At 34.1% G+C, this 25,799-nt stretch overlaps 1 protein-coding gene across 5 annotated transcripts in view; it reads right to left on the reverse strand.

The window, feature by feature from the left end:
* LOC105193253 (ATP-binding cassette sub-family G member 1) overlaps positions 1-24,621 on the reverse strand; it is a 106,817-nt gene extending 82,196 nt beyond the window's left edge. For 2 of the 5 annotated variants that reach the window (XM_039449496.1, XM_039449493.1), the window contains exon 1: positions 19,944-20,078. Coding sequence is in view for 2 of the 5 variants with exons in the window: in XM_039449491.1 (XP_039305425.1) it covers positions 19,944-20,118 (175 nt within the window). In the remaining 3 variants the exon portion in view is untranslated. Of the gene's footprint in view, positions 1-19,943; positions 20,272-21,673; positions 23,395-24,021 lie in introns of those variants that run through there. The other 3 variants (XM_039449491.1, XM_039449492.1, XM_039449494.1) reach the window with 3 other exon arrangements.
* Positions 24,622-25,799: the final 1,178 nt, after the last annotated feature.

Genomic DNA, 25,799 nt, shown 5'->3' on the forward strand with positions numbered 1-25,799 from the left:
GTAAACACGCGAGCCGGGCCAACAAAAATAGATCATGAAAAATCGTGAAAGTTAGCTGTCGCGACCGTAGATAGTCACATACATATGTATGTCATAATATTATGTAATTACATTATTACTTTAACGGTAGCACACGAGCAATAACGAGCGCGGCTTTCTGCGTAACGATGTCTAACTCGTGATTTTATACATATTGTTATTTGCATAGGATGTAGTAGAGATGTATTCACCACAACGCTATTGTGACTCAACTCAACACGAGTGACAATAACTCTCTCAAACTTGTCACCTACGTCTTCAATAACCGTCATATCAGTATCAATCGCGCAACAAAAATCCGACCCTCTTTATTAGTCTAGGTTTATTTAGCCATGTCCTATTCCAATGAAGAAGCATATGATATGCTGCTAATTTTAGGTGAGTGTCGAGGTACATTCATTGCAGCGGAAAGATTGTGGCGGGAACGTTATCCTGATCGGACTCCTCACTCGCGAAATGTTTTTTCACGTTTGGCTAAACGAATCAAAATTAAAGGTGTCGTTCAGCCTCAACATAACAAAGGTACACAAATTCGTCGTCCGATTATGGATGAAAGAACAGTGGAAATTCTTGCATCGACAGAATTGAACCCTTATGATTCTTTAAGACGACGAGAACAAGATTCTGGTGTTAGTAAAATCAGTGTTTGGCGCTTTCTAAAAAATAACAAATTTCACCCTTACAGAATGTCTGTTCATCAAGCATTGAATTATAACGATATTAGACAGAGACTTGTAGTTTGCAACTTTATAAAACAGCAACCACTTGATTTCCACTTGAAAATTTTATTTTCTGACGAATGTACACTTAAAAGTGATGGATCTGTTAATACTTGGAACTCTCGTTATTGGGCACAAAATAATCCTCACTGGTTGAGAGAAGTAGATCATCAAACCATCTGGAAAGTCAATGTTTGGTGTGGAATTATTGGAAGTCAAATCATAGGTCCTGTTTTCTTTGACGAAAATCTAAACGGTGATAGATATTCCGCCTTCATAATGACAGATCTTCCTGTCTTACTAGAAAATATTCCTCTGCAATTGCGCCTGAACATGTGGTTCCAACAAGATGCATGTCCGTCTCATACATCGAGAGTTGCTCGTGCGGCATTAAATACTATGTTCCCCGACAAGTGGATAGGCAAATACGGTCCAATCAATTATCCACCCCGATCACCAGATCTCACCGTCCTTGATTATTATTTCTGGGGAAGGATAAAAAACTTGGTCTATCATGAACGTCCGACTACGAGGGATAATATGATTCGTAGAATAAGTGAAGCAATTCGATCCTTACGTGCCGAGGAAATTCTTCGAGCAACCAATGATTTTCAAAATAGAGTTGATGCTTGCATCACAGAGAATGGTTCTTACTTTGAACATTTAGTCGCTTAACAAAACATACACTCATTCATTCCCGAACGTGAGAGGCAAGGGGACTCACGTGAATCAAGCACCCCAATGGGATGAAATTCTCGTCACGTCCACGTCGTTCATTCTGGATAATGCTAAGCACGGGAAAATGCATACAGTCAATCTGGACATGATTGATCATCAAACATAATCAATCCAGTTAATAAACAAAAGCAGAGTACATAAAACTTTGACTCCCCTTTTCCTCCCCCATACACATACGCATGCACGTATGCACACACCCACACACAAGATTAAATCCGACTAAGTAACCACCACATGGTACATCTTGAGTAATGCTGATGCTGGCGGTAGTGTAACTTTCAAGACGCACAACTCGGAAAGTAGTCAACGAAAATAAACATTCTTATAGTGTTTTGGAAAGGTCTTGACACCAGCTATTAGATTCTGGAATCAAAAATAGAGTGTTCCATTTAAAAAACTTAATGTGATTTCGATCTGACTTGACGCCATCCAAGGTCAAACTGATAAGATCATTGAATAGATCTTTTGAAACCCTACAACTTTCGTCTGAACATATTTTTGATTGGTCCTAATCCTGCGAAGAGAAAAGGGGTGTACGGGTGGTCTGAAACACCCTGTATATACAGGGATGGGAAGTAACTCGTTACTTGTAACGAAGTTACAGTTAGAATTACCTTTTTTTGGTAACTGTAACTTAACTTCGGGTGTTTACGATAACCCAAATTGAGTTGGTTTTCACTAAGGCCAAAAAATGTTAGGCGTGACTCTCTCTAGCACCTTTATGATTCATGACAACTCAACGCTGTATCGTATTGCCTGAGTTAAGTTAAACCTCGTGCTTAACTAGTGGACTGCGTACAATAGTCAAAATATGAAACAATACGATAAGGCATAAATTAATTTTAGAAATAGAAATATCATGTATGCAAAATTAAATAAATGTTTTGAATATATTTCCAATTTAAAAGAAACTCCATATGGAAACATGCTCATTAATTGTCATAGAAACGCTAGATTTTTAGGTTCTTGTATTTCAATTAAATGTTTAATGGAATTATGCTTTGCAAAAAACCAAATTCTTTGTTATAATATATTTGCACTTACAAATTAAGTCAAGATCATTTAGAACTTATGTTTAGTATTATAAGACAGCAATTTAGATCCAATAATAAGTAGTTTAAAGCAATTTCAAAAAAATTTTGCAATAAAAAAAATTTTGCTTCATATGGAATTGAAAGAAGATTCATCTGAAAACTGTATTTTATTATCAAATATAAATATATTATATTTTACTTCTTGATTAAATTTAATTACGACGATAAATAAAACCGCCAATAATGGAAAATAGACATTAGTAACTGATGCATCAAATTGTGATAATAAAAACTTAGAAATATATGATATTGCTTTGTATTGTAATAAAAATAACTCGCAGCTAATTACGAAATGCTCCCAATATTATATCATACATATCAGGCATTGCAGTACGTTTTTTAACAAAAAAAAGTTATGAACAATCCCTTACAGAAAAAAACTACAAGAATACGAAAAAATTACTAGAATACTGTTGAAAAACTGCAGTTTTTAGTATATCAATAATTTTTTCGCATTCTTGTAGTTTTTTTTTTATAAGTTTTTTTTATGTGTCGACGCTTTGACAGAACTCCAGCTAAATTCTTACTACCATGATTTGATTTCCATAAAAAATAAAGAAAGCTTATTATTTCCTTTAAAAAATGCAATATTTATGTGTGAGGTTTATGAGAAACTTATACAAATATGAAATTTCTACATAGTACATCGGCTGAGCACGAGGTCTAACTTAACTCAGGCAATACGATCATGGTGGTATCCCTTCCACCATCTTCTTCTTCTTCTTCTTCTTTATTGAATTGGCACCCGTCCCCAGTAACTAGTAGGACAGGGACGATTTGGCCATTAACCAGAGTAATTTTTCGGGTAACAGAAAGGTATAAATGATGGGTTGAGAGATGTAACGAGTAGACGGTAATTATGATAATAGAAGAGAATTGGTGATGGCGGAGGAACCGGAGCTCTGGGAGCACGGGCGCGCGCTCCGAACAGCTGCGGAGCCACTTAAAGTGAGCATTAAGCGCCCTCCCCTTGAATCGCGTCGGAGACGTGAACTCGTGCTTGCACACGAGGCGGGAGGGTTCAAATGTTGAGTTCGCACGACTTGAAATATGAAAGTATGAGGCGACATAGTTTAGTAGTAGGATAGCTAAGGATAGGAAAGATGTTGATTTGAAATGAAGGATATTTGTCTTTAAGGTATTGTCTGAGATTAGATGATTTCGGAGTGGTAATAGGACAGTAAAAAATGATGTGGTTGGCGTCCTGCCGACCTTCCCCACAGGGGCAATTTGGTGAGTCTGACATATTTTTTCTGAATAGGCTGTATTTTAAGTTGTAGTGGTTGCTTCTGAGTCGGTTAATTATTACAATTTCTTCTCTGTCAAGAGGTTTGCGATGAAACCAAGGGCGTTTATGAAGAGTATGTTGGTATAAAGAAGCATGTTGGGTGCCGTTAACTCGTGCCGCTTCTTCCAGATAAGCTCTGAATTTGCTGGAAGTATTACAGTTGATCTCGGCGAAATAGTCCGCGTATGGAATGCGAAACGGGGGAATGAATCCTTGGCGGGATGCAATTTTGGCAGCTTGATCTGCATTTTCGTTTCCTGGAATTCCTTTGTGTGCCGGGACCCAGCATAGTGTCAGGTTGAAGTTTAATTTATCTAGAAGAAAGAGCTTATGTTTAAGTCTGTATATAATGTGGTTGTCGGCCTTGTGGTTGTATTGCGAGATAGCTTGAAGCACGCTTAGTGAGTCGGTGAAAATGACGGAGTTGATCCAGTGGAGTTCTTCGATAATTCCTATGGCCTCAAGCAGTGCCCAAGCTTCGGCAGAGAAGATGGATGTTTCTGAGGGAAGTTTATGCATTATGGCTTTATTTAGATTAGGGATGTATATGCTGGCGCCGACGACCAGAGAGAGTTCAGACTTTGAGCCATCCGTGTAAAGGTGAGTGTGTTCTTTGAAGAGTTTATCAGCTAAGTGCCGGAAACATTGGTTGACCAGGTCCTGAGAAGCATCTTTGTCCAGCTTCGTGAGAGAATTGTTGATTTGTGGGGAGAATGAGTAGGCAGAATAAGGGTATAGGAATTTCGGAGGAATAGTGCTACGAAATATTTTTGTTAAGTCTCCTGAAGCTTGAATGTAAATTCCAAAAATTGGGAATTTTTTAATGAGATTGATTTTATCCTGTGGTGACACCACCAGATCCCTGAGGGATTTAAGGTAAAAAGTGGCAGGATTACTTTTATTGGCAAGGGCTTTGTAGATGTATTTAAAGGAAATTTGAGAGATTCTAACTTCTAAGGGGGGTTCTTTGGATTCGTATAGCATTATGTTGATAGGAGTGGAATTTCTATATCCGAGGGCAACTCTGATGCATCTATAAATAAGTCTTTTAAGTTTCAAAAAATTTGATGAGTTATTGCGAAATTGAATGATCTGACCCCCATATTCAACAGAGCTTCTGAAGATAGCTCGAAAAATTTGCAGGAGTAGACGGGGATGAGCCCCCCACCAAACGCCGGAGAGAGATGAAATAATGTCCGCTAGTTTCCTGCCTTTATGTATTAGATATTTCAAGTGTGTGTCTCCTTTGAGTTTTTCGTCAAACCAGATGCCCAAAAAACGGGCACTAGGAACTCTGGGAACTAGGGTGCCATTTATGAAGATGTCCGAAGGACCTTGCATATTTTGTGAAGAGGAGCGCTTCCGGGAGAAAATCAAAAGTTGAGATTTGGCGGGAGACAAGGTCAAGCCTCTATTGTTAAGAAAATTGGAAACTCGATCCAAGTTGTGCTGGAGGGAGCCAAGCGCGCTGCCGATGTTTTTAGCGGATACAAACAGTGCGATGTCATCTGCATACTGCAAGATCTGGCCTTCTCTGGATAAATGTTTGCCGATGTGCCTGAGGTATATGTTGAAAAGGGTAGGACTTAATGTGGATCCCTGGGGGGTACCTTTGCGTGTAAGAAATGGGCCTTTGAGATCCCCGTCTGTAATAAAGAAGAGTTTTCTTTCCATAATAAGGTTGGCAATAAATTTGCAAAAATTAGGGGGCAGTCCCATGTCCACAAGATCTTGAATTAATATATAAGGAACAACGTTATCAAATGCACCCTCGATGTCCAGAAACACACAAGCAACAATTTCCCCCCTAATGAAGGCAGAATGCACGAAACTAGAGAGAGAGACGAGATTATCAACACAGGATCTGTTTGATCTGAAGCCAGTCTGGAAATCTGGAACGAAACAGTCACCCTCAACAATCCATCTAAGTCGGTAGTAAAATATCTTTTCCAGAATTTTGAGAAAACCAGACAAGAGTGAGATAGGTCTTACGCCTCCTTGAGGCTTTGGGATTAAGACTATCAATGAATGAGACCAACATTCTGGAAAGGAACCTTCCGATACAATAGCGTTGTAGAGATCCGCCAGAGTGGAAAGGAAGGAGTCCGGAAGAGCTTTGATTATGTTATATGAAAATTGGTCAAGGCCCGGAGCGGAGTGAGACTTTATGTTTTGCAATACAAAAGCGATGTCTAGGGAAGAAATCTCAGAGTTCAGCAGTTTGTACCTTTCGGTGTGATTTTCGTTTGAGTTAGTATTAGGATGATGTTTTGTAACATAAGAGGATATAGAGCGAAGTGCTTGGAGGTCGAGTAAGCACGAGGGTGGGCATAATTTGTTAATACATTCCTGCTGTGAGTTGGCCACTGCCGATGAGTCTTGTAGATGTAAAGATTGAGCAAGATTGCGTTTTTTAAAAAGTTTTATCAGTGACCAGAGTTCTGCCGAGGGGGTCTTGGAGTTAAAAGATTTACAGAGGTTTTTCCAGCTGTTTCTTTTTTGTTTTTTAAGAATTTTGGAGCACGATCTTTTGGACTGAATAAAGAGTCTGTAATTTTCAAATGTAGGAAAGCGTTTGTATATGGCAGTGGCCTCTTTTCTAGAATCAACGGCTTTCTGGCAATCAACATTCCACCAAGGGGGGGCACCTTTAGAAATTTTAGATGTGGCAGATTTAGGAAATCTTCGATGCTCTGGAATAAAATTGAATATTAGATTCGTGATGTGTGAGATAAAGCTGTCATATTTTTCACAAGCGTTGGCACCGGAGAGGTTCTCATAGGAAACTGGGTTGTTAAGACAGAGGGCTCCAAAGGCGTTCAGTTGATCACGAGAAAGAGACCATTTATAGATGAATTTTTTCTGCTTTGATAACGTGCCGTTAATTTGGGTAATTATGGGAAAGTGATCACTGCCCCAAGAGTCGTTCAAGGTCTTGGAAAGGCACAAGGAGGCCAATTTATGAGAGGAGAGTGAGAGATCAATGATAGAGTCCCTGCAACCGGGGGGAAGTAGAAGGGTAGGATTTTTATCATTAAGTATGACATAATTGTGTTGATCAATGGCCTTGGCCAACAATTTGCCTGGACCATCATCGTATGGGTTATACCAATAGGAGTGATGACAGTTGAGATCTCCCACTAGTAGTACAAGTTGAAATTTGTCCTGAAGTTCTAATATCTTGGAAAATGTTGAGAAAGGTGTACGTCTACCAGGATGGCGATACAAATTGACAATAAGGCATTGGGTGTTGTTGAGGTGAATTTTAATACCAAGAATTTCAATAGAAGGATCCGCGATATGTTCGAGATTGACGATGGAATATGAGATGTCTTTGCGCACGAGTGTGCACAATCCTCGTTTGTTATGAGTGTCAATGTCTTTTCTTATGATTTGGAAACCTTTCAAATGGAAGGAATTGTTTTCATATAAAATGGATTCTTGGATGCAAATGATTTCGTAATTACAAGCTACAATTTGTAAAGTGGGGATTTTACTGCGGAGGCCTTGGCAGTTCCATTGTAATATGTTAAATGTTTTATTTGAGGTATTGCGAGAATTATTTGTGTGAGAAGAGAGGGAGGAGGAGTTGGAATTCATAGTCTTGTTGAATTAGGATAATCAGGGGTGTATAAGAGTGGATGGTTAGTAATATGAGTAAATAGAATTTAAATTAAGAAAAGTTGCTAAATTTAAGAGGAAAGATTGGTGTTAACAAGTTTAGGAAAGGTTAAATTAGGTGATGAACGGCCTGGGCTATTCCTATTTGATTGGGAAATTGGCAAACTTTCCAAATATTGATTTGAGGGGTCATCAGTATTAGAAGTATCGGTATCATTAAATTTGCAGTTAAAAAGGTTTTTTATTAAGCAGATAATATTATTTGTGTTGATATGAGCAGACAGAAAGTTAAGTGAGGCGTCAATAATTGCTGTAAAATCTTTTTTGAGTAATAAAGGTAAGAGATCATTTATAAAAAATTTGCTTAGATTTTCCATGAAGTTATTGAGGTTAGCAGAATTATCTGATAAGTCTGCAGAGTTAAAAGGACTTTTGCGAGAGGAGGTCGGATTAGTGTCATGTTGTTCGAACATAACACCATTCCTAGAAGGAAAAGAGGAACGACCATTTAGATAAAGGAGGAATTCTTTGTGAAAGTCTGTTTGTTGTCTGGTCTGGGCGGGACCGCGTGGTAGCGAAGAGCCGCCGCGGCCTTGGTTATAGCCGATGTTGCTTGTGGAAAGATGAGAAGGAGGGTATTCATTGGAATTCGAGCGAGTGTGTTTTTGGTTAGATACAATATTTGCATAAGAGTTCGAGGAAGAGTGTCGAGACGACTCGAAGTAGCCATAGGAATTTACGTTATTTAAGGCTTCATATTTATTGTTGCCATAGAAAGACAACGGGAGGGCGTTATTTTGAGAATGATAACTGTAGGGATTTTCGGATTGCTTGTTGTTTAGACGAGGAAAATTTTTATAGTCCGCTCTAGGGTCGCTAGGAAGGTCAGAGGAGCGAGAAAAGGTAACACTGGTCGGAGGGTTAGAACGAATAATTTTTCTCGCCTCAAATAGAGGGATGTTTTCAGTTGCTGCTAGAGAGAGGATTTGTTTGTGTCTGAAGAAGATAGGACAGTCGGGAGAGGTGGCAACGTGGTTGCCTTTGCAATTTATGCAAGACGGGGGTTTGTCTGCCATGGGGCAGTATTCTTCTTCTTTGTGTTTATTAGAGCCGCAGTTTGGGCACCTTTCGGTTCCCCTGCAAACTGGTTTGATATGCCCGACTCTATAACAGTTGTAACAAGTACGGGGATTGGGGATGAAGGGATTGACCTCTTGTCTGGTTTTGAAAATGTAAACAAATTTAGGAAGAATTTGGCCCTTGAATTTGACAGTAATTAGAGAAGAAGGAACAAGTTTGGTGGTGCCATCAACAGTGGCTCTTTTTTGCAATCTTTTGACTTCAATAATTTGTGAGGGATGAGCTTCAATTGACTTAGTGATCGCTTCTACGCTAATACTAGGAGAGATGTTTCTAATAATACCTGTGCGCATGGTACGGAACGTGGGGATAAAAGCACGTAAGCCATGTGCGTTTAGTGTCTGAGATGAGACTAAGTTGTTAGCGGAACAGGCTGAACTAAACTCCACCATAACCTTACCTCGACCTATATTTTTAATTTCAAGGATATCTTTGGTTACGATATTGGAAATTATGCTGCTGATATGGAGAGGGTGCGTGGATTCTAACTTAGAATTGTCAGTACTGTAGACATATACCGTATAAGGAGGGTTGTCTTTGTGAGAATATTTGTAAGGGGAAGAGCTAGAGCCATCCGAAGAGGGAGAGGGGTAGCGGGTGGAATTTTCTTTATTGTTAGCCAGCGTGGGTGTGGGCGATTGAGTATGATTCAGAGTTGAGTTGGGATGTGCACCGTCTGTAGACGAGCTGTTTTTCTTGACAGAGTTTGTTCTGGTATTGTTGGATTTGCTCACCTTAGTCGTTTGGGGTTGTGCCGGTAAGTCCTCTGAAGTTCTTTTACGGATATTTTTAGACGGTTCGATTTCCATTGAATCATTGGTGTACTCTGAGGCAGTGATTATTGTATTATTAACTGAAGTGCCGATATATGATGCGGAATGTCCTTGGTTAGCATGGTCGTCAAGGTTCTTGTTAACAATGGATGAAATAACGTCTTGAGATGAAGGGGTGTTCGCCTGAAATTGTTTTGTGTTGTCAAATGTTTCAGAGTTGAGGTTATTGTTGCTATTCAATGTCGACTCAAATTCATTAAATTGGTCGGCCGGAACGCCAAACTTGGAAGGTGTGAGAATGGAAGGGCTAGGAGGGAGGGGGGGAAAGGAAGAAGGGTCGGGGGGACGAACAGGTACCTCAGGATGCAAACGGCGGGAATCGCCGTTATATGCACCCATACCGCCGCCCCCTGCCAAAGAGGCAGGGGGATTATTATTCATTGTTACTTGTGTACAGAAGTAACTTCGAGATCGCTGTACGCAGACAAATAAAGCCCAAGCAGAGGGCAACGGCTCAGGAAACTGAGTAGTCACAGAAGCCTCGAAGAAGATCGAAAATGCTCGCACAACAACTATGTCGCAGAGGAACACGTCCGCTCAACACGAGCCACCATGATCGAATTCTCCCTTCCATCATGAATACGATACAGCGTTGAGTTGTCATAAATCATAAAGGTACTAGAGAGAGTTACGCCCAACATTTTTCGGCCCTAGTGGAACTTAGAGTCCTATATAAAGAGAGAAGCGACATTGATGTCCGGAGCTCTGATTGGTAATCTGATTGATACTTGATTGGCTAAGCGAGCAGCCATATTGTGAACACAGCTGTTGCAGAATGATACGAATGGTGTTTGATGACGTTAGAGCGGTCCCAAAATGGCGGTGGATTACTCAATTGGATACTGAAGGTTGTGGTGGGGGTTCGATGTTGCTTCTCTCTTTATATAGGACTGTAGTCGTGAGCTAAAAGATTGAAACACATTTTCTTCGATGCTTTTTAGAATGTAGACTTGTTCATCGAACGGCGAACGTAATTGGTTCTCACTTGTGGATTCAACCAATTACGTTCGCCGATCGAGGAGCAAGTCTACATTCTAAAAACCATCCGAGAAAACGTGTTGCAACCTTTTAGCTCACAACTGTACTTGTAGGGCCCGGATATTCAAGTACGATTCCGGGATGCTTGCGGAGAATCACTGTGTGATCGTCTGGCTAGTCTATCGTGTACATACGTATGATAATCAGCCAGCAGAGAATTGGTTACTAAGAATGCCTTTGAGTCTAAATTCTATACTTACAAGGGGAGGACCAGGTGAGAGACCCTGGGATTTTGATTCCAATTTTTTTAGTTATTCTGGAGACGAAAAAAAAGTTTACGTCTCCCGGCGTTTCATCGAATAGGCCTTAATTTCGAAATAATAAATTTGTGAAAATTGGCCATATCGCGGCGCGCTGTATGAGCATTCCCGGTAACTGTTCTCGCAACCAGTGCAGTCGGCTCCGTACGTTAGGTGCTTGCTTTACAATCGTAAGATCCGGGTTTGCTCCCGGATGTGTGCAATATTTTTTTTCTTTCTTTTTTTAATAAATGTATTTATTTATCTTGATGATATTAATATAGTATGCAAATTTCTAAAATAGAAAATTTAATGTATTTTCTAAACTTCAATTTAAATTTAATTTGAAGGGAATTTGAATTCAAGTAATAATATTTGAAATAATAAATAGGTAATAATAATAATAATATATAAGATATTTGAAATGGATAACATATAAAGGCAACGTATCTAAATTTTTTAATTGTTTAATTTAAAATTTAATTGGAAATAATATTAACAGTATTTTAAAATTCTAGTTTTTTAATCGTAAAAGAAGAATAATAAACAAACATCTGATTGTGAATGTAAATGTAAATACTTTTATTACAAAAGTTAATTATTTAAGTATTGCAGATTTTACTTATGTATTATTATTATTATTACCTATTTATTATTTCAAATATTATTACTTGAATTCAAATTCCCTTCAAATTAAATTTAAATTGAAGTTTAGAAAATGATATTAAATTAAATTTTCTATTTTAGAAATTTGCATACTATATTAATATCATCAAAATAAAAAATACATTTATTAAAAAAATAAAAAAATATTGCACACATTTGGGAGCGAACCCGGATCTTACGATTGTGAAGCAAGCACCTAACGCACGGAGCCGACTGCAACGGTTGCGAGAACAGTTACCGGGAAGGCTCATATGGCGCGCTGCGGTATGGCCAATATTCACAAATTTATTATTTCGAAACTAAGGCTTATTCGATGAAACGCCGGGAGACGTAAACTTTTTTTTCGTCTCCAGAATAACTAAAAAAATTGGGATCAAAATCCCAGGGTCTCTCACCTGGTCCTCCCCTTGTTAATCTTAAAGTTAGTTTATAATAGCCGTTACCATAAGAAATTGACCAATCATAGTCAATTATTCTTTTATAAATCAACTATGATTGACCAATTTCTTACGATTACGGCTATTATAAACCAATCTTTATCCTTAAAAAATTTAGAACATAATTCACAGTTTTCATCTGTACATACATATAAGTAATTAATATTTAATATATGTAAACATGTCACATGCATCTTATGCGTCGTCAATAAAGACTATAATAAAGACTTAAGCCTTTAGCACAGTATAAGAAAGAACAGTAGGTCGACTCCATCATAAAGCACGGCAAAAGTTGTCCTTCGCGCATGACCAAATCGCACAACTAGCAATAGGGCGATTAAGTTCTGATTGGACGATTCCAGCATATGGCGTCATTAACCAGACTCAGGTTAAGTTAAACCACTGCGCTCAGGTTAAGTTAAACCACTGCGCTCAGGTTAAGTTAAACCACAAACGCTTGGATTCACGCACAACCAGCAACATGGCGATTTTGTAGTCATCATATCAAAGGTGCCGACACCGAGTCGACCTACTGTTCTTTCTTATACTGTGTCTTTAGCCTTAAGAAATTGGCCAAACACAATTGATTATTCTTCTATAAATCAATTATTATTGGTCAATTTCTTAAGGTTAAAGGCTTAAGTCTCTATTATAGACAATGCTTACACAATTAAAGATACAAAAGACTTTACGTGGATGCTCTTTAGTAAAAGTCTCGTATTTAAATTATCAATGTTTTATAATATTACCAAAAAAAAACAAAAACGGAAAAGTAACTGAAAACTAACTTTAAGTTACTTTTTTAATAACTGTAACTGTAACGAGTTATTTTTTAAAGTCAGTAACTTGTAACGGTAACTAGTTATTTTTTGGAAGACAGAAACTCTAACTGTAACTAGTTATTTTTACAAAGTAAATTTCCCAAGCCTGTATACATACATATATATATATATATATATATATATATATATATATATATATATATATGTATGTATGTATGTATGTATATATGAAGAGAAGGAAAATTTTATCTCAAAAAGTATCGAGTTTTAATTATTTAATTGCGGTATAGAAAAAAATATCTAATAAAAAATATATATCTATTATTAATACAATAAAAGAGGGCTAATGAGAGTCACAACGCTGTTGTCGGTGCGTGACGCGGTAGTATTTATTCCTCAGCTTCCATCAAAATGGTTCGAACGTTGCGACCCTACATATGGTTCATCATCAGCGAAAATTAACAAAACACGTAATCAGGCCCCTTTCTGCATCGCATGATTGTGACACACAAGAAAATCATTTGATCACACCATATGATGTGGAGGGAAGCCTGATTACTTGTTTTGTTAATTTTCGTTGGGAATGACTCAAATGTAGGGTCAAACGTTCAAATCATTTAAATGGAAGCTAAGAAATAAATACTTAACTACTGACACGCACCGACAACATCTTTGCGACTCTTATTAGCTTTTTTTATTATATTATTATATCTCGTGAGTTCTTCGAATATCTTTAATATATTTTATTATCTCTCTTGTATTTTTTGCTATTACCCTTTTTGTATGGATTACATTCAATTAAATGTTTTTTAAGAAAGATTTGTGAATAATATTTGTTGATCCTTAAATTGATCCTTAAATTGATTTTATTACTAAGCAGCTTTGGAAACGTAATAATACGGCTATCAGCAAAAAACGATTCAGATGCGTAATAATATAATGGAAATATTTCAAGGTTTCTTTTCTTATGCGCAAGTAGAGATCATACGCAATTTAAACGATTTAATAAGTTATTTATCAAGATAAATAAATGACTTCTTGGTGTTTGTTTTATGTTGATAACATTGTTAAAATAGTTCGTATGTGTGATTTATATAAAGAATTAAAGATGACTTCAATCAGTTATACTTATCAATGTAAGAAATCAATTTATAATTTAATATTCTCTGTAAATTAATATTAAATTAAAAACGCCACTCTGTTCGACTTATAATGCTGATTGGTTAAAAAGTGTAGAAACTAAAATCACTGAATGCTCATTCGATGATAGATCATTAGGTCCATCAGTCGGCATCGCTAAAAGATAAAAGGATTGCGCTACTTTTATAATATAGAGCTCTATTTAAACGGAAGTTGCATCTCGTTTTTTTTGCTGTACTAAACTGCGTATAGATAAAAATCAAAATTTTTATGTTGTTGAAGTTACCCTTGTCACCGACTTTTAAAATTAAATTTTTATTTTTTGCAAATTTATATGAAACTCTCAACATCTCTTTTTGCATTTTTTATAATTATTTTTTATGATATTTTTTATAAATTACAAAGAAAAATCAAGTTTATTGAATATTTAAAATTTGTTTAGCGGGTTTATTATTTAAATGGTTTTATATAGAGATATTTATTTATTATTAATATACATTTCACATAGTTTTCAATGATTTAAGCGTGACAATGTTATAATAACGACGACATAAAAGATGAAACTAATTAAAGAAAATCATTGATGTATATGAAGCATAATAATAGCAACGTACATTACTTTAATGCTGCTTTTATTGCTATTTGGCATACCAGGCGATAAATGAGATATTTCCTGGAACCTTATTTTCTAACATAAAATAACGTTAAAATATATACAATTGTACATAATTATGCATGATTTTCATATATAATTATATGTTATTTATATGTAATTATTTGTTTTATATGTAATTATATGTAGTATTTGTGAAATGGCTGTTTTTATGGTATGGCGAATATTTTTATTTTAAACATTTTTATGAAGAATATCATTATTGTACCAAATATAATCTGTAATTTTTACAGTAGCTGCGTTTTGTACTAGATACTACTGTACTAAATGAACTCTTGCAGGGTACGATTAAACAACAAAGCATGTATAATTGGTTAAAAGTTACAAATAAATAGAAGATGATAAAGGTTTATATAAATTACCCGGAAAAAACTTTTTAAATATAATTATATATAATAATAATGCATTGTCATGCATTGTCATGCATTGTCATGCATTGTCATGCTAGAAAATAGAGTTCCAGGAAATATCTTATTTATCGTTTGGTATACCAAATATCAATAAAAACATCATTGAAGTAATGTACGTTGCTATTATTATGCTTCATATACGTTGATGGTTTACTTTAATTAGTTTCATCTTTATCATCATTAGTAAAGTATTATCGTGCTTAAATAATTGTAAACCATGTAAAATGTGTATTAATAATAAATAAATATCTCTGTATAAAACCATTTGAATAATAAATCTGCTAAATAGATTTTAAATATTCAATAAACTTGATTTTTCTTTGTAATTTATAAAAGATATCACAAAAATGATTATGAAAAATGCGAAAGGAGGTATAAAGAGTTTTATATAAATTTACGAAAAATAAAAATTCAATATTAAGGGTCGCTGACAGGGGTAACTTGAACAACATAAATATATTGAGTCTTATCTGTCTTATATTATACGCAGTAGAGCAAAAAACCATACAACTTCCGTTTAAACTCTTTTTTTATAAATATCACCATTCTCGGTAGTTATTTCGTCAAAGAAAAATGTTCATTTTCTTCAAGGAATGACTTTATTTCCTGAAGCTGTAATTTAAAATAAAGCAAAAAATAATTCTGAGAACTAATTTACTTGCACATAATATTTTTAAGTTTACTGAATTTTCGGCTTGCCTAACATTTGTCATCGCAATGGTCAATAAAATACATTGACCATTGCGATTAGCTGTTCTACAGTCAAAAGTAAATAAACAATATTTTATAAAAATAATAATTTCTCTATTCACAACTAATTTTTATTGTCCCAAGTATTACATACATACTTTAACGTCGCCAAAAATATTTGACTGATTTTAGCAGTCAAGTTAAAAGAACTTATTATTATTTTATTACTTCAATTATTATTATTATTAAAGAAAGATCTTATTCTAATATTCATTGTACTATACTGATTTGCCTTTAACGCTTATTCGCATAATACGCGATCAGCAAAACGTATGAGACGAATCCGTTCCAGCGCAGAAGAATCAAACAGGTACGTTATAGCGTGCATGTATATGGAGTTCGATATTATTTTATAAAAATGGTACATCGAAAAGACACTTTATTACATTTGGTCATTAAAATATTAAAAAATTTTAAAAAACAAATGTAAGTGGTAAAAAAAGTATAAAAAATAATAAAAGTTTTTCTTATTATTGTTATAAAGTACTCTTCAAGCTATTCAACTTTTATTTAGAACATTTTTTCCCTATCTGTTATAGCTTCAATGATATTTGCTTGGAAAGAGAAAAACCAATGTTTTTAATTAAAAAGGTGTTTTACCCCCTAAAACTGAAATTGGGCACAAACAAAAAATATTTTTATGTTATGGATAAACTTCTCTATTTATACACAAAGTTTCAGATTTTTTTGAATTTTTGGGTTGCCTAATGTTCCTTGTTAGTTACATTATCTGTGTAATTAGTGACTGCATTAATAGTTACTTTTATAGTTATTTAGAAATTTTGAACTTATTTGTTAATTTAAGTTGTCTTTGCAAATATCACCTGAGTGGTGTCATGTATCATTTTAACCAACGACAAATCCTCTTAACAATTGGTCAACGACAAGGGTAAAATGATAGACAGAGTGTATAAAAAGTGTGGAAACCCCTAAATATTTCTGTTTCCTTGCATTTTATAAGAAAATGTTTTAGACAAAAGTTGTAAGGTTTTAAAAGATCTATTTACTGATCTTATTAGTTTGACCTTGGATGACGTCACCAAAGTCACATCAAAATCACATTATCTTTTTTAAATGGGACAACCTATTTTTGATTCCAGAATCTAATAGCTGGTGTTAAGACTTTCCCAAAACCCTACAAGAAAGTTTATTTTCGTTAAGTACTTTTCGAGTTGTGAGGCTTGAAAGCTACAGTGTACTGTAACTTTCAAGCGTCACAACTCAGAAAGTCCTTAAAAATAAACTTATTTACAGTGTTTTGGAAAGCTCTCAAAATTGACTACAAGAAAATGCAATAAAAAATATAGAATGTTAGGGTAGTACCGATACCCTTTAATTAGGAAACTATCTATACGTTTAACGTTATATCTTTTATTGCATTTTTTTGTAGTCGATTTTGAGAGCTTTCCAAAACACTATAAATAAGTGTATTTTTGTTAAGTACTTTCCGAGTTGTGACGCTTGAAAATTACAGTACATTGTAACTTTCAAGCCTCACAACTCAGAAAGTACTTAACGAAAATAAACTTTCTTGTAGGGTTTTGGAAAGGTCTTGCCAGCTATTAGATTCTGATATCAAAAATACGGTGTTTTATTTAAAAAAGTTAATGTGATTTTGATGTGACCTTGGCGACGCCATCCAAGATCAAACTAATAAGATCAGTATATAAATCTTTTGAATAATTTAACTTTTGTCTGAAACATTTTCTTGTAAAATGCAAGGGAACGGAAATATTTAAAGGTTTCCACATTTTTTATTCACCTTGTATATGAGGATACTGAACTGATATTTCTAAACGTAATTTAAATGTAATTAGTTAGATCTTAGAACACAGTTCACATAGCTTTTATGTGTACACCCACGGTAATTGATTCTGTCCCTCGAAAAATTTTCCAAACTAACAATAAAAAATTGCTATCTTTTTACATACTTACAATTCATGATTCATGTAACGACCAATAAGCTCTAATCGTTACATTCATCTTGAACTGCGAGTATGTAAAAAGATGATGACTTTTTAGTTTAGAAAATTTTCTGAGAGAGACAGAATCAATGAACATGGATGTACATATAAGTAATTAATATAGACATGTCACATGCATATTACACAATTAAAGATACTTTACGTGGTTGCTCTTCAGCATATAACATAAAAACAGACACAGGAATAATTTTATCTTTGTCCCTCACTTAATTTCAAGCAATAGCGTCTCTAACTTGATACCATGTTCTAATATAAATAAAATAATTGAGTATTGTTAAAAATGTAAGTCCAGTGCTTAAATTATCAATACTTTAAAGTATTACATAGAAAAAAAAGAAACAGAAAAGTAACTGAAAAGTATCTTCTCGTTACTTTTTGAATAATTGTAACTGTAACGAGTTATTTTTTAAAGTCAATTACTTATAACGGTAACTAGTTATTTTTTGAAAGAAACTATAACTATAACTAGTTATTTTTACAATGTAACTTTCCCAACCCTGGAAATAATGATACCTGAAACCTTAAATACATTTTTCTCGAAATTGTAATTTCAAAATCTGCGTGCACGATATCTTAAAAGATATTGGACTGATTGAGTTTTATTTTGGGATTTATGAATAATTATGTGTCTAAGGCATAAACCTTTAAAATTCCGGAATTTTTAAAATATTTTTTATATAAATAAAAGTTAATTTTTTGACGAAAATAGCAATGCTAGCTTTAAACAGACACTATTTTGTCGATTTATAATTTTTTTTTATTCAATGTTTTATTCTCTACTTATACTTTTAATAGAATTTATAAAAATAGTTCTGTTTTTGCGTATAAAAAGGAAAGAGAACCCTTTATGTTTTGAATAGACCATTACCTAATTAGGTTATCACTTTAAGCACACACACATAATATTTTGTTAATTTTTATAATCGCCTTTTTACTATCTTATTCGATATTTTTTCGACTTTTTATTATCTTAACAAATTATATAATACTTTACATTACAATAAATAATCTAATTAATTATAATTCAATATATATTCACGCCAATGCAATAATATTTAATCGATAATCAAGATGTTACAAATAATGTGATTTTATATCAATGATTTTATAAAAATTGCTAAAATAAAATGTATGCAATATTGAACATAAAAATACTGTTGCATAATAAATTGCTCTGTACTTTACTCAGGCAATTTGTTACTGGACAATTTAATATCAGTTAATTGTCAAATTGTAGTCTGTAATTACAGTTCGATACCAAGTAACACTTGCTATGTAATATGTGCTGTATATTCCAATTACATATCACTCATACGTTCCAATCATCGTAAACTATCGAAAACAAATAAAAACTTAACAGAAAGCAATTTAAATAATAATGACATTTCATCAATAAGAATTACACAATTGACGCAAAGTATACAAAAAAATAACAAAACTACACCCAGACAGCAGAGTAACATTTTAAAAACATATTTAAAATGCACACTTTAAATGTTTTGGATATATTAAAAACATACAAATTAGATTCATGGATATCTTAAAAATGTTTTAAAAACGAAATGTTATCATTTTAGAATTTTTAGAAACGTTCATTTTAGAATGCAGTGGACTAATACTGAATTAAATTAATACATTAAACAAATTCAAGTAGATCAATAATTAGTCTAGTAATATCACTGTGTGTCTAGTAATATCACTCACGAATTTTAGACCAGAATCCAAGCAAAATGATTCATGTAGTTTCTTGTCGTTGAAAACAATGCCGTAAATAAAATTTCTTTATCACGTCATATTTTTGTGCTATATTATATTTTAACTCAAAAGTACTATGGTTGGCAAGTTTAAGTTCAACTTATTGAAATGTGACATGATACAGGAATTTTGTTTGCGGATTTGTTTCCAATGACGAAAAATTTATGAGAATCAGTTAATTTGTAGTTTAAACAAATTTAAGTTATCACACAATGTACATCTCAGTGAGAAATGATAATGAAATCGATGCCGATTCGACATTGATTCAACATCGAAATCATCAAACTGACTCTCTGTAAACCCGTTCTAAATTCGCTTCATAATATAAAAAACGCAATACTTTGCAATGTGTTGATTCTCTTTAAGTTGCATAACGAATACATTTTTATCTTGTAAAATATATTGCGCATTTTTCCAATAATTACAAAAATAATTGATAGGTACCGGGTTTTTAAGAAAAAAAGGTCGCGAAGTTTTTTATTCCGTGGATGGAAAAAATATTTTGGTTTAAAATTTTTAATAATTTTTACGACTTTTTGTTACATCAATCGTATCAATTTTGTGTATATGTCAATCTTAATAAAATGATTAATTACCTTTCCGAGTACTTGGTGCTGAATACGTCACATCGTTAAATTCGATATCCACTGCAGCTATTTTTGAAAGATACGTCATACAGGTAGTACTGTTGATTTTATTGAAGGCATCTTTTGCTTTCTCGTGGACGCCGATAGTGGTTCTATTTACATTGTCTTCTGAGGTAAGGTCCATGATGATTTTTTTACACTCGAAAAGGAGAATTCTCGAGAACGGTTTTATCTTCAGCTGGCGGCTATCATTACGCGATACTTCTTCCGCGGTGCCACGAGTCGTTCAGTCTCAGCGAGGAAATGATGGACGGTAAAAAATCGATTCCAACTAAACCTAAACAGATAGAAGAATGACTATTAATGCGAATCAAAGACAGAAAGGAAAAAAAAGAATGAGAAATTTCGCGTATTATGATCATCAGTCTATGTTGTGTAAAAGAAAATAGTGATTCTTAATATCTTCTTTTGACAGATGACAGGAATTGCTTGGTTCTGCGTTTTTTCGCCACTTATAATTGTAGCATTCAGGATGCCGAAAGTTTCCTTCCGACTCTTCTGAGAAAGAAACAGATCGTTCCTTCTTTTCTTTTTTTTTCTTCTTTTTTTAGATTTCTCTTAAAACCTCTCTTGAGATTACGATGATTACGTAGCTCTTATACGCAATACGTGAACTACCAGAGGTAGAATGCGGGAAACGTAATAAACAACCAAGATGAATGACTGTCATCCCGGAATTTTCATTTTACGTATTTGCTATTACAGAAATTTTATACAGAGCATTGAACTTTAGCTGTGCGAGTGTTTGATCCAGCATCCACGACGTGGTGAATTACGGCTAATAAAACACATGCACGTCCGCGTGCGCATATTCGCGTCAGACGATAATAGAATTAATGTAATGCTACAATAGATTTAGAAATGGGGGTGAAAGAAGTGCAGAATAATTAGCTCTTAACAGGATGCTATACTGATGGGAATTACCGATACATTACATTGTTTATTAATTTTTGAATTGGCTCTACAGATCACAAAATCCTTTTGCAGAATAAGAGTACCAAAACAAAGTCCGGGCTGGTAAATTTTACGAGAAAATTGAAGAAAAAGTTAAAAATTTATTTATTTTCGGCCGTGGATCTGTTAACCAAAGTTAACTTTTATTATTTATTGACGTTCTGTAGCTCGTATGTATGAAATGAGACCAGCTCGGACTTCAGAAAACTCTAACAAACAACACTGACTATGTGTCATTCCAGTCAAAAAGCTAACAAAAAAGTTTAATAGGTAAATAGCTGTACGTGTACAAATTTCGCTTAGCACACGTAAACAATGGCAAGCAGAGCAGTGACTGTGGTTGATAGGTTTTTTCACAGATAGCGAAATAATCGAAAAACAAAGACAGATCTATGCGTTGGACAAAGAGCGATAGCCTGGTCTCCCTCGAAAAATAATCTACAGATGTCGAGGTAATTCTTCGGTCCTTATAGCATCCCTTACAAAATTGTATAATTTTATTTATATATGGATTACTGACATCGATTCGAAACTGTTTAATGTTGCGTGATACGCGAGTTGAATTGCCGAAATTTACTCCGAATAGAGCGCGAGCGACGATGGTAACGTAACTTTTGTATAATGAGAGAAATGGGAGGCGGAAGAGGAAAAGAAGGCGAACAGAGTGATCACTCAATGTAATTAAAAGTTCAAAGTTAATCGTCTTTAATTACTAAATTATTTACAGTGTCTCTGTCTCATTGATTGATAAGCGCGTGTTAACAAGCGAACGCAAGCTTGCGCGCCTTATAACTCCCGACACTTCCCGATTTCTGTCTCGGTTATGGATACTATGTAACTTTCTCGCGTCGCTTCTCGAATCTGAATCTGCAGATCTCTCGCAGAGAGAGCGAACCTCCTTGCTCTGGTTTAAGCGAAGGAAAGCCGGGAGAAGCAAATTCGGCGGGAAAATGTCTCATTGGCTTGGATGCAATTACTGTATAGTTATCGACGATTTAAAACGGCAACCGAACCAAACCGGTAAAGTCATTATTTGCTTACCAATCTTTTTTTGCGTGTACGGACGACCACAACAAAAACTTGTTTGCTTCGCATATAAAATATTATAATCGTTATCCTTGAAGTTTCTCGTATTCTTACTTTTGAATAATCAACGAGACAGAATATTTTCGACGAGATACGGCGTGTAGAACGGATGTTCTTACGAATACAATGATATGATGAATTGCACAAATTTCATAATTTTGAATTTGATATTCTTTGAAATTAATAAAGTAAGAAAACAAAGTAAAGTAACTTATAATTAATCTGACTTGACTATACATAATTATTTGAACTCAAAACAGAAACATATGTTCTCGCGTATGACGTGTAACGTGTGACCATTACGACATTGCACAACATTTGATAATAAAGTTGATCTTCTGACTTTAATGACACACATACTCTTTCCTTTTTTGCCAAACTTTATTAGCAGTAATTAATCGGAAAAATATAATTCAGTTTTATTAAATTTTTAAGCTGTAAAATAACAAATTCCAAATTATTACACAACAAATCAAGTACAGAATGTAATGACAATTGTTAGGAAAATATATTTTAAAACAAAGATTAATCAGAAATTTCTTAAAAAAAAGTTTAGAACAAAGCTAAGAAGCTTGTTGAAATACGTTTTAAAATTTTATTTTATTATAGATAAAAGAGTATAATAAACTGTTACCTTAATTTATTATACTGTTACATCTGTACGTTATACACCTAAATTATACCTAAGAAATATAGCAAATACATTGTTGAAAAGAATAAAATAGGAAAGTTTAAAGGTTTTAGAAAAAAAGAAAAAGAGAATATAAGAACACAAATCACGTTAAAATCTTTTAATCTGTATATCATCACTAACATTGTTTATTAAAGAACTGATATGTTATTTGAATTTTGTGATATCGCTTTCAAAATATTTTTGAAACTATAAAGGTTAAAAAAACGTATATTGAAAGAGAAAAATAATTTTTTTACTTTAAACTAGAGAGGAATCTCCTTAATTTTTAGCTCATTTAAATATTTACAAAATTGAAAGAAGGCTACACGCAGCTCTGAAAATAGCTGCTAATTCCACTTGTGTGTGTGTGTGTGTGTGTGTGCGTGTATTCATATGTTTTCCATAGACTACATGGGTGTGAATTTATCGACATGATATCTACATGAATGTAACGTAGTGATTTCCTTGCTAAATCATTTCATCAGAAAATACATATTATAAATTTTCTTACTAAATGTATATTATATATTTTATTCAAGTCACGCTGAGAGATATTTATATTCCTTTAGCAATGAAATCAGTACATTACTTTCATCATGTCAATAAATTTATGTCCAATATAAAACATATAAAATCCATGTACACCCAAGGACTTTGATTCTGTCCATGGGGAAATTTTCCAAACTGAAAAGTCGCTATCTCTCTACATACTTAAAGTTCATGATTAACGTAACGACCAATAAGCTCTAGTCATTTCATGAATCATGAACTGCAAATATGTAGAAAGTGGTGACTTCTTAGTTTGGAAAATTTCCCCATGGACAGAATCAAAGTCCTTGGGTGTACCTATTCTCTTGAAGATATAAATTTATCGCGCATGCTATTAGGGACAAAATGTTGAAAACGAGAAAAGAAAAGGCAAAATATTTTAATATGTTTTACTTGTTCTGTGTGCATTTATATTACAAGAGAGAAATATTCTTAATTGAATACAAAGTCTTTGGTTCAAATAAAACAATCAAAATTAAAGGCCTTTACAAAAGTAAAGGCCTTTCTATGAGCCACCGCAGTTGTTTGTACAAATAATAAAATCTATTAATTTATAATAATATTTAAACGTTTTGATACTTTATAGAATTTTCCTCAGTGAGACACGTAACTTACATCCGTAAAATAAAATTTTTTTGCCTCTTTACGCCTCGAGTAAGCTCAATACAGTTAAGCGTTTGAAAATTGATTGTTTGCCATAATCTAAAGATGGAGTGTAAATTATTAAAATAATGGAGTCAATAATTTAAAAATACGAAAACTTACCAAAAAAACGGAAGACAGTCTAAGTCGTGAGACAACGAGCTCGATGTAAAGAAAACATATAAATGATGTGGAAAGAACTAATGCATCGAATTAAGAGTTGTTCCCACTACATTTACCTTATCTCACATTTAACAAAACCTTGTGTATACGATGCTAGAAATCAGTCCGAGATCTCGTAAGAAACTCATTATCTATGAGATACTATCTATTATATCGTTGTAGAATACAACATATTTTATCCGGTTTTATTACATAAGATTACTCACAAACAAGTTTCATTCAATGGTAGTCTCACAGATCTCAACAAAACTTTGCTGCCGTGTTGTTCGAATTCTAGTTGACCAAAAAAGTTGATCAACCATATCATGCGAAAGAAGAGATTTCAAACTTTTTTTACTCACTGGTCCGAACCTCCTATCTCATTCTGTCTTCACACAGCAAGCGTTTGATTCGTATGAATTACATAATTCATACAAAGATAAAGAGAGGCAGTAGAATGTAATAGAGGAGAAACTCGGACTAGGTGCCATCAAGATAGGCCAACAAGAAAAGCCCTTAACAAAACGAGGCACATACTGTTGCGATCGAAAAAGGTAATACAATAGGGCCCACTACGAAGCGTATCGACGACGTCGAACGATAACCGCGTACGGTTGACCTACCGACGACTTGCATTCAAAAACGGCAAAGCTGATTGGTTTTCCCTCAGCTTCAGATTTCGTATATATAGCGGCCGCCTGCCGAGATCAGGTCAGAGAGAAAAAAGGGTTTTCGAGAGTCGAAGCTTTCAAAAGCCTATAGTTACCGAGCCGAGTCTCGTGCGTTAATTATATTATTAGAGACCGCGATCTCTTTCCTTATTATACGATAAGTTCGTGCGACGGGGCCAAGACCTCTTTGTAATAGACTAAAAATAATAAATATTTTTAACCAAATGAAATCAGTGTATGGAGTGAACTTCCATATACCACGAAATACATACCAAGAGAAAATATAAATTTTTTATCTGGCAACAAAGAAAATCGATGCTTTTCCCGGTTGTTTCTTTGATTACGATATCTCTTCACATTTTGTACATTGGTAAATCCACAACTGAAGTCCACAAGTAGAACTTCATTGTGTCTACGCGACAATTTTTTTTTTTTTATTTATTTATAAATAAACGATGAATCGTCAAATCTAAATCGTCAAATTTATTTTATCATTTTCAACGATTTACGATATAAAATAAAATAATTAATAATATGTAGATGCATCTTAAACTTTCACGATTGCACAACGACGTGATCTTAAGCTACGCGTAAGGGACAAAGAGCATAGGTGTGGTGGTTCCCCCAAAAAATATCGAATTTTTTGTACCCATCAGCAGCGTTTCAAGGCACATCTTCAAACTTCAAGGCGTATCTACAGTAGGGATTCATAACATAACCGAAAGAGTGCTTCCGTAAGAATTGAATTATTTGAACTCTTATGGAAGCGCTCTTACGATAACGAAACAAGTCAAACGAGGTTAGGTTTCGAGTGAAATAACAATGGATCCCATAGATCGACGATTAATAGAACTAATTGAGAAATGTACACATTTATACGACAAAAGTCATCATGATTACAAAGATAAAATAAAATCTCAAAATTTGTGAAGTAGTATTGCAAAAGTGTTGAATGCAGCAGGTATATTGCATTTTATTTATTTAGCTTATTTAATGTACTATAATTAATCATACATATTGTATTATTATATATCAGCTAATGATTGTGAACATCGATGGAGTCAACTT

The sequence above is a fragment of the Solenopsis invicta genome, chromosome 5, assembly GCF_016802725.1.
Source record: "Solenopsis invicta isolate M01_SB chromosome 5, UNIL_Sinv_3.0, whole genome shotgun sequence".
NCBI lineage: Eukaryota > Metazoa > Arthropoda > Insecta > Hymenoptera > Formicidae > Solenopsis > Solenopsis invicta.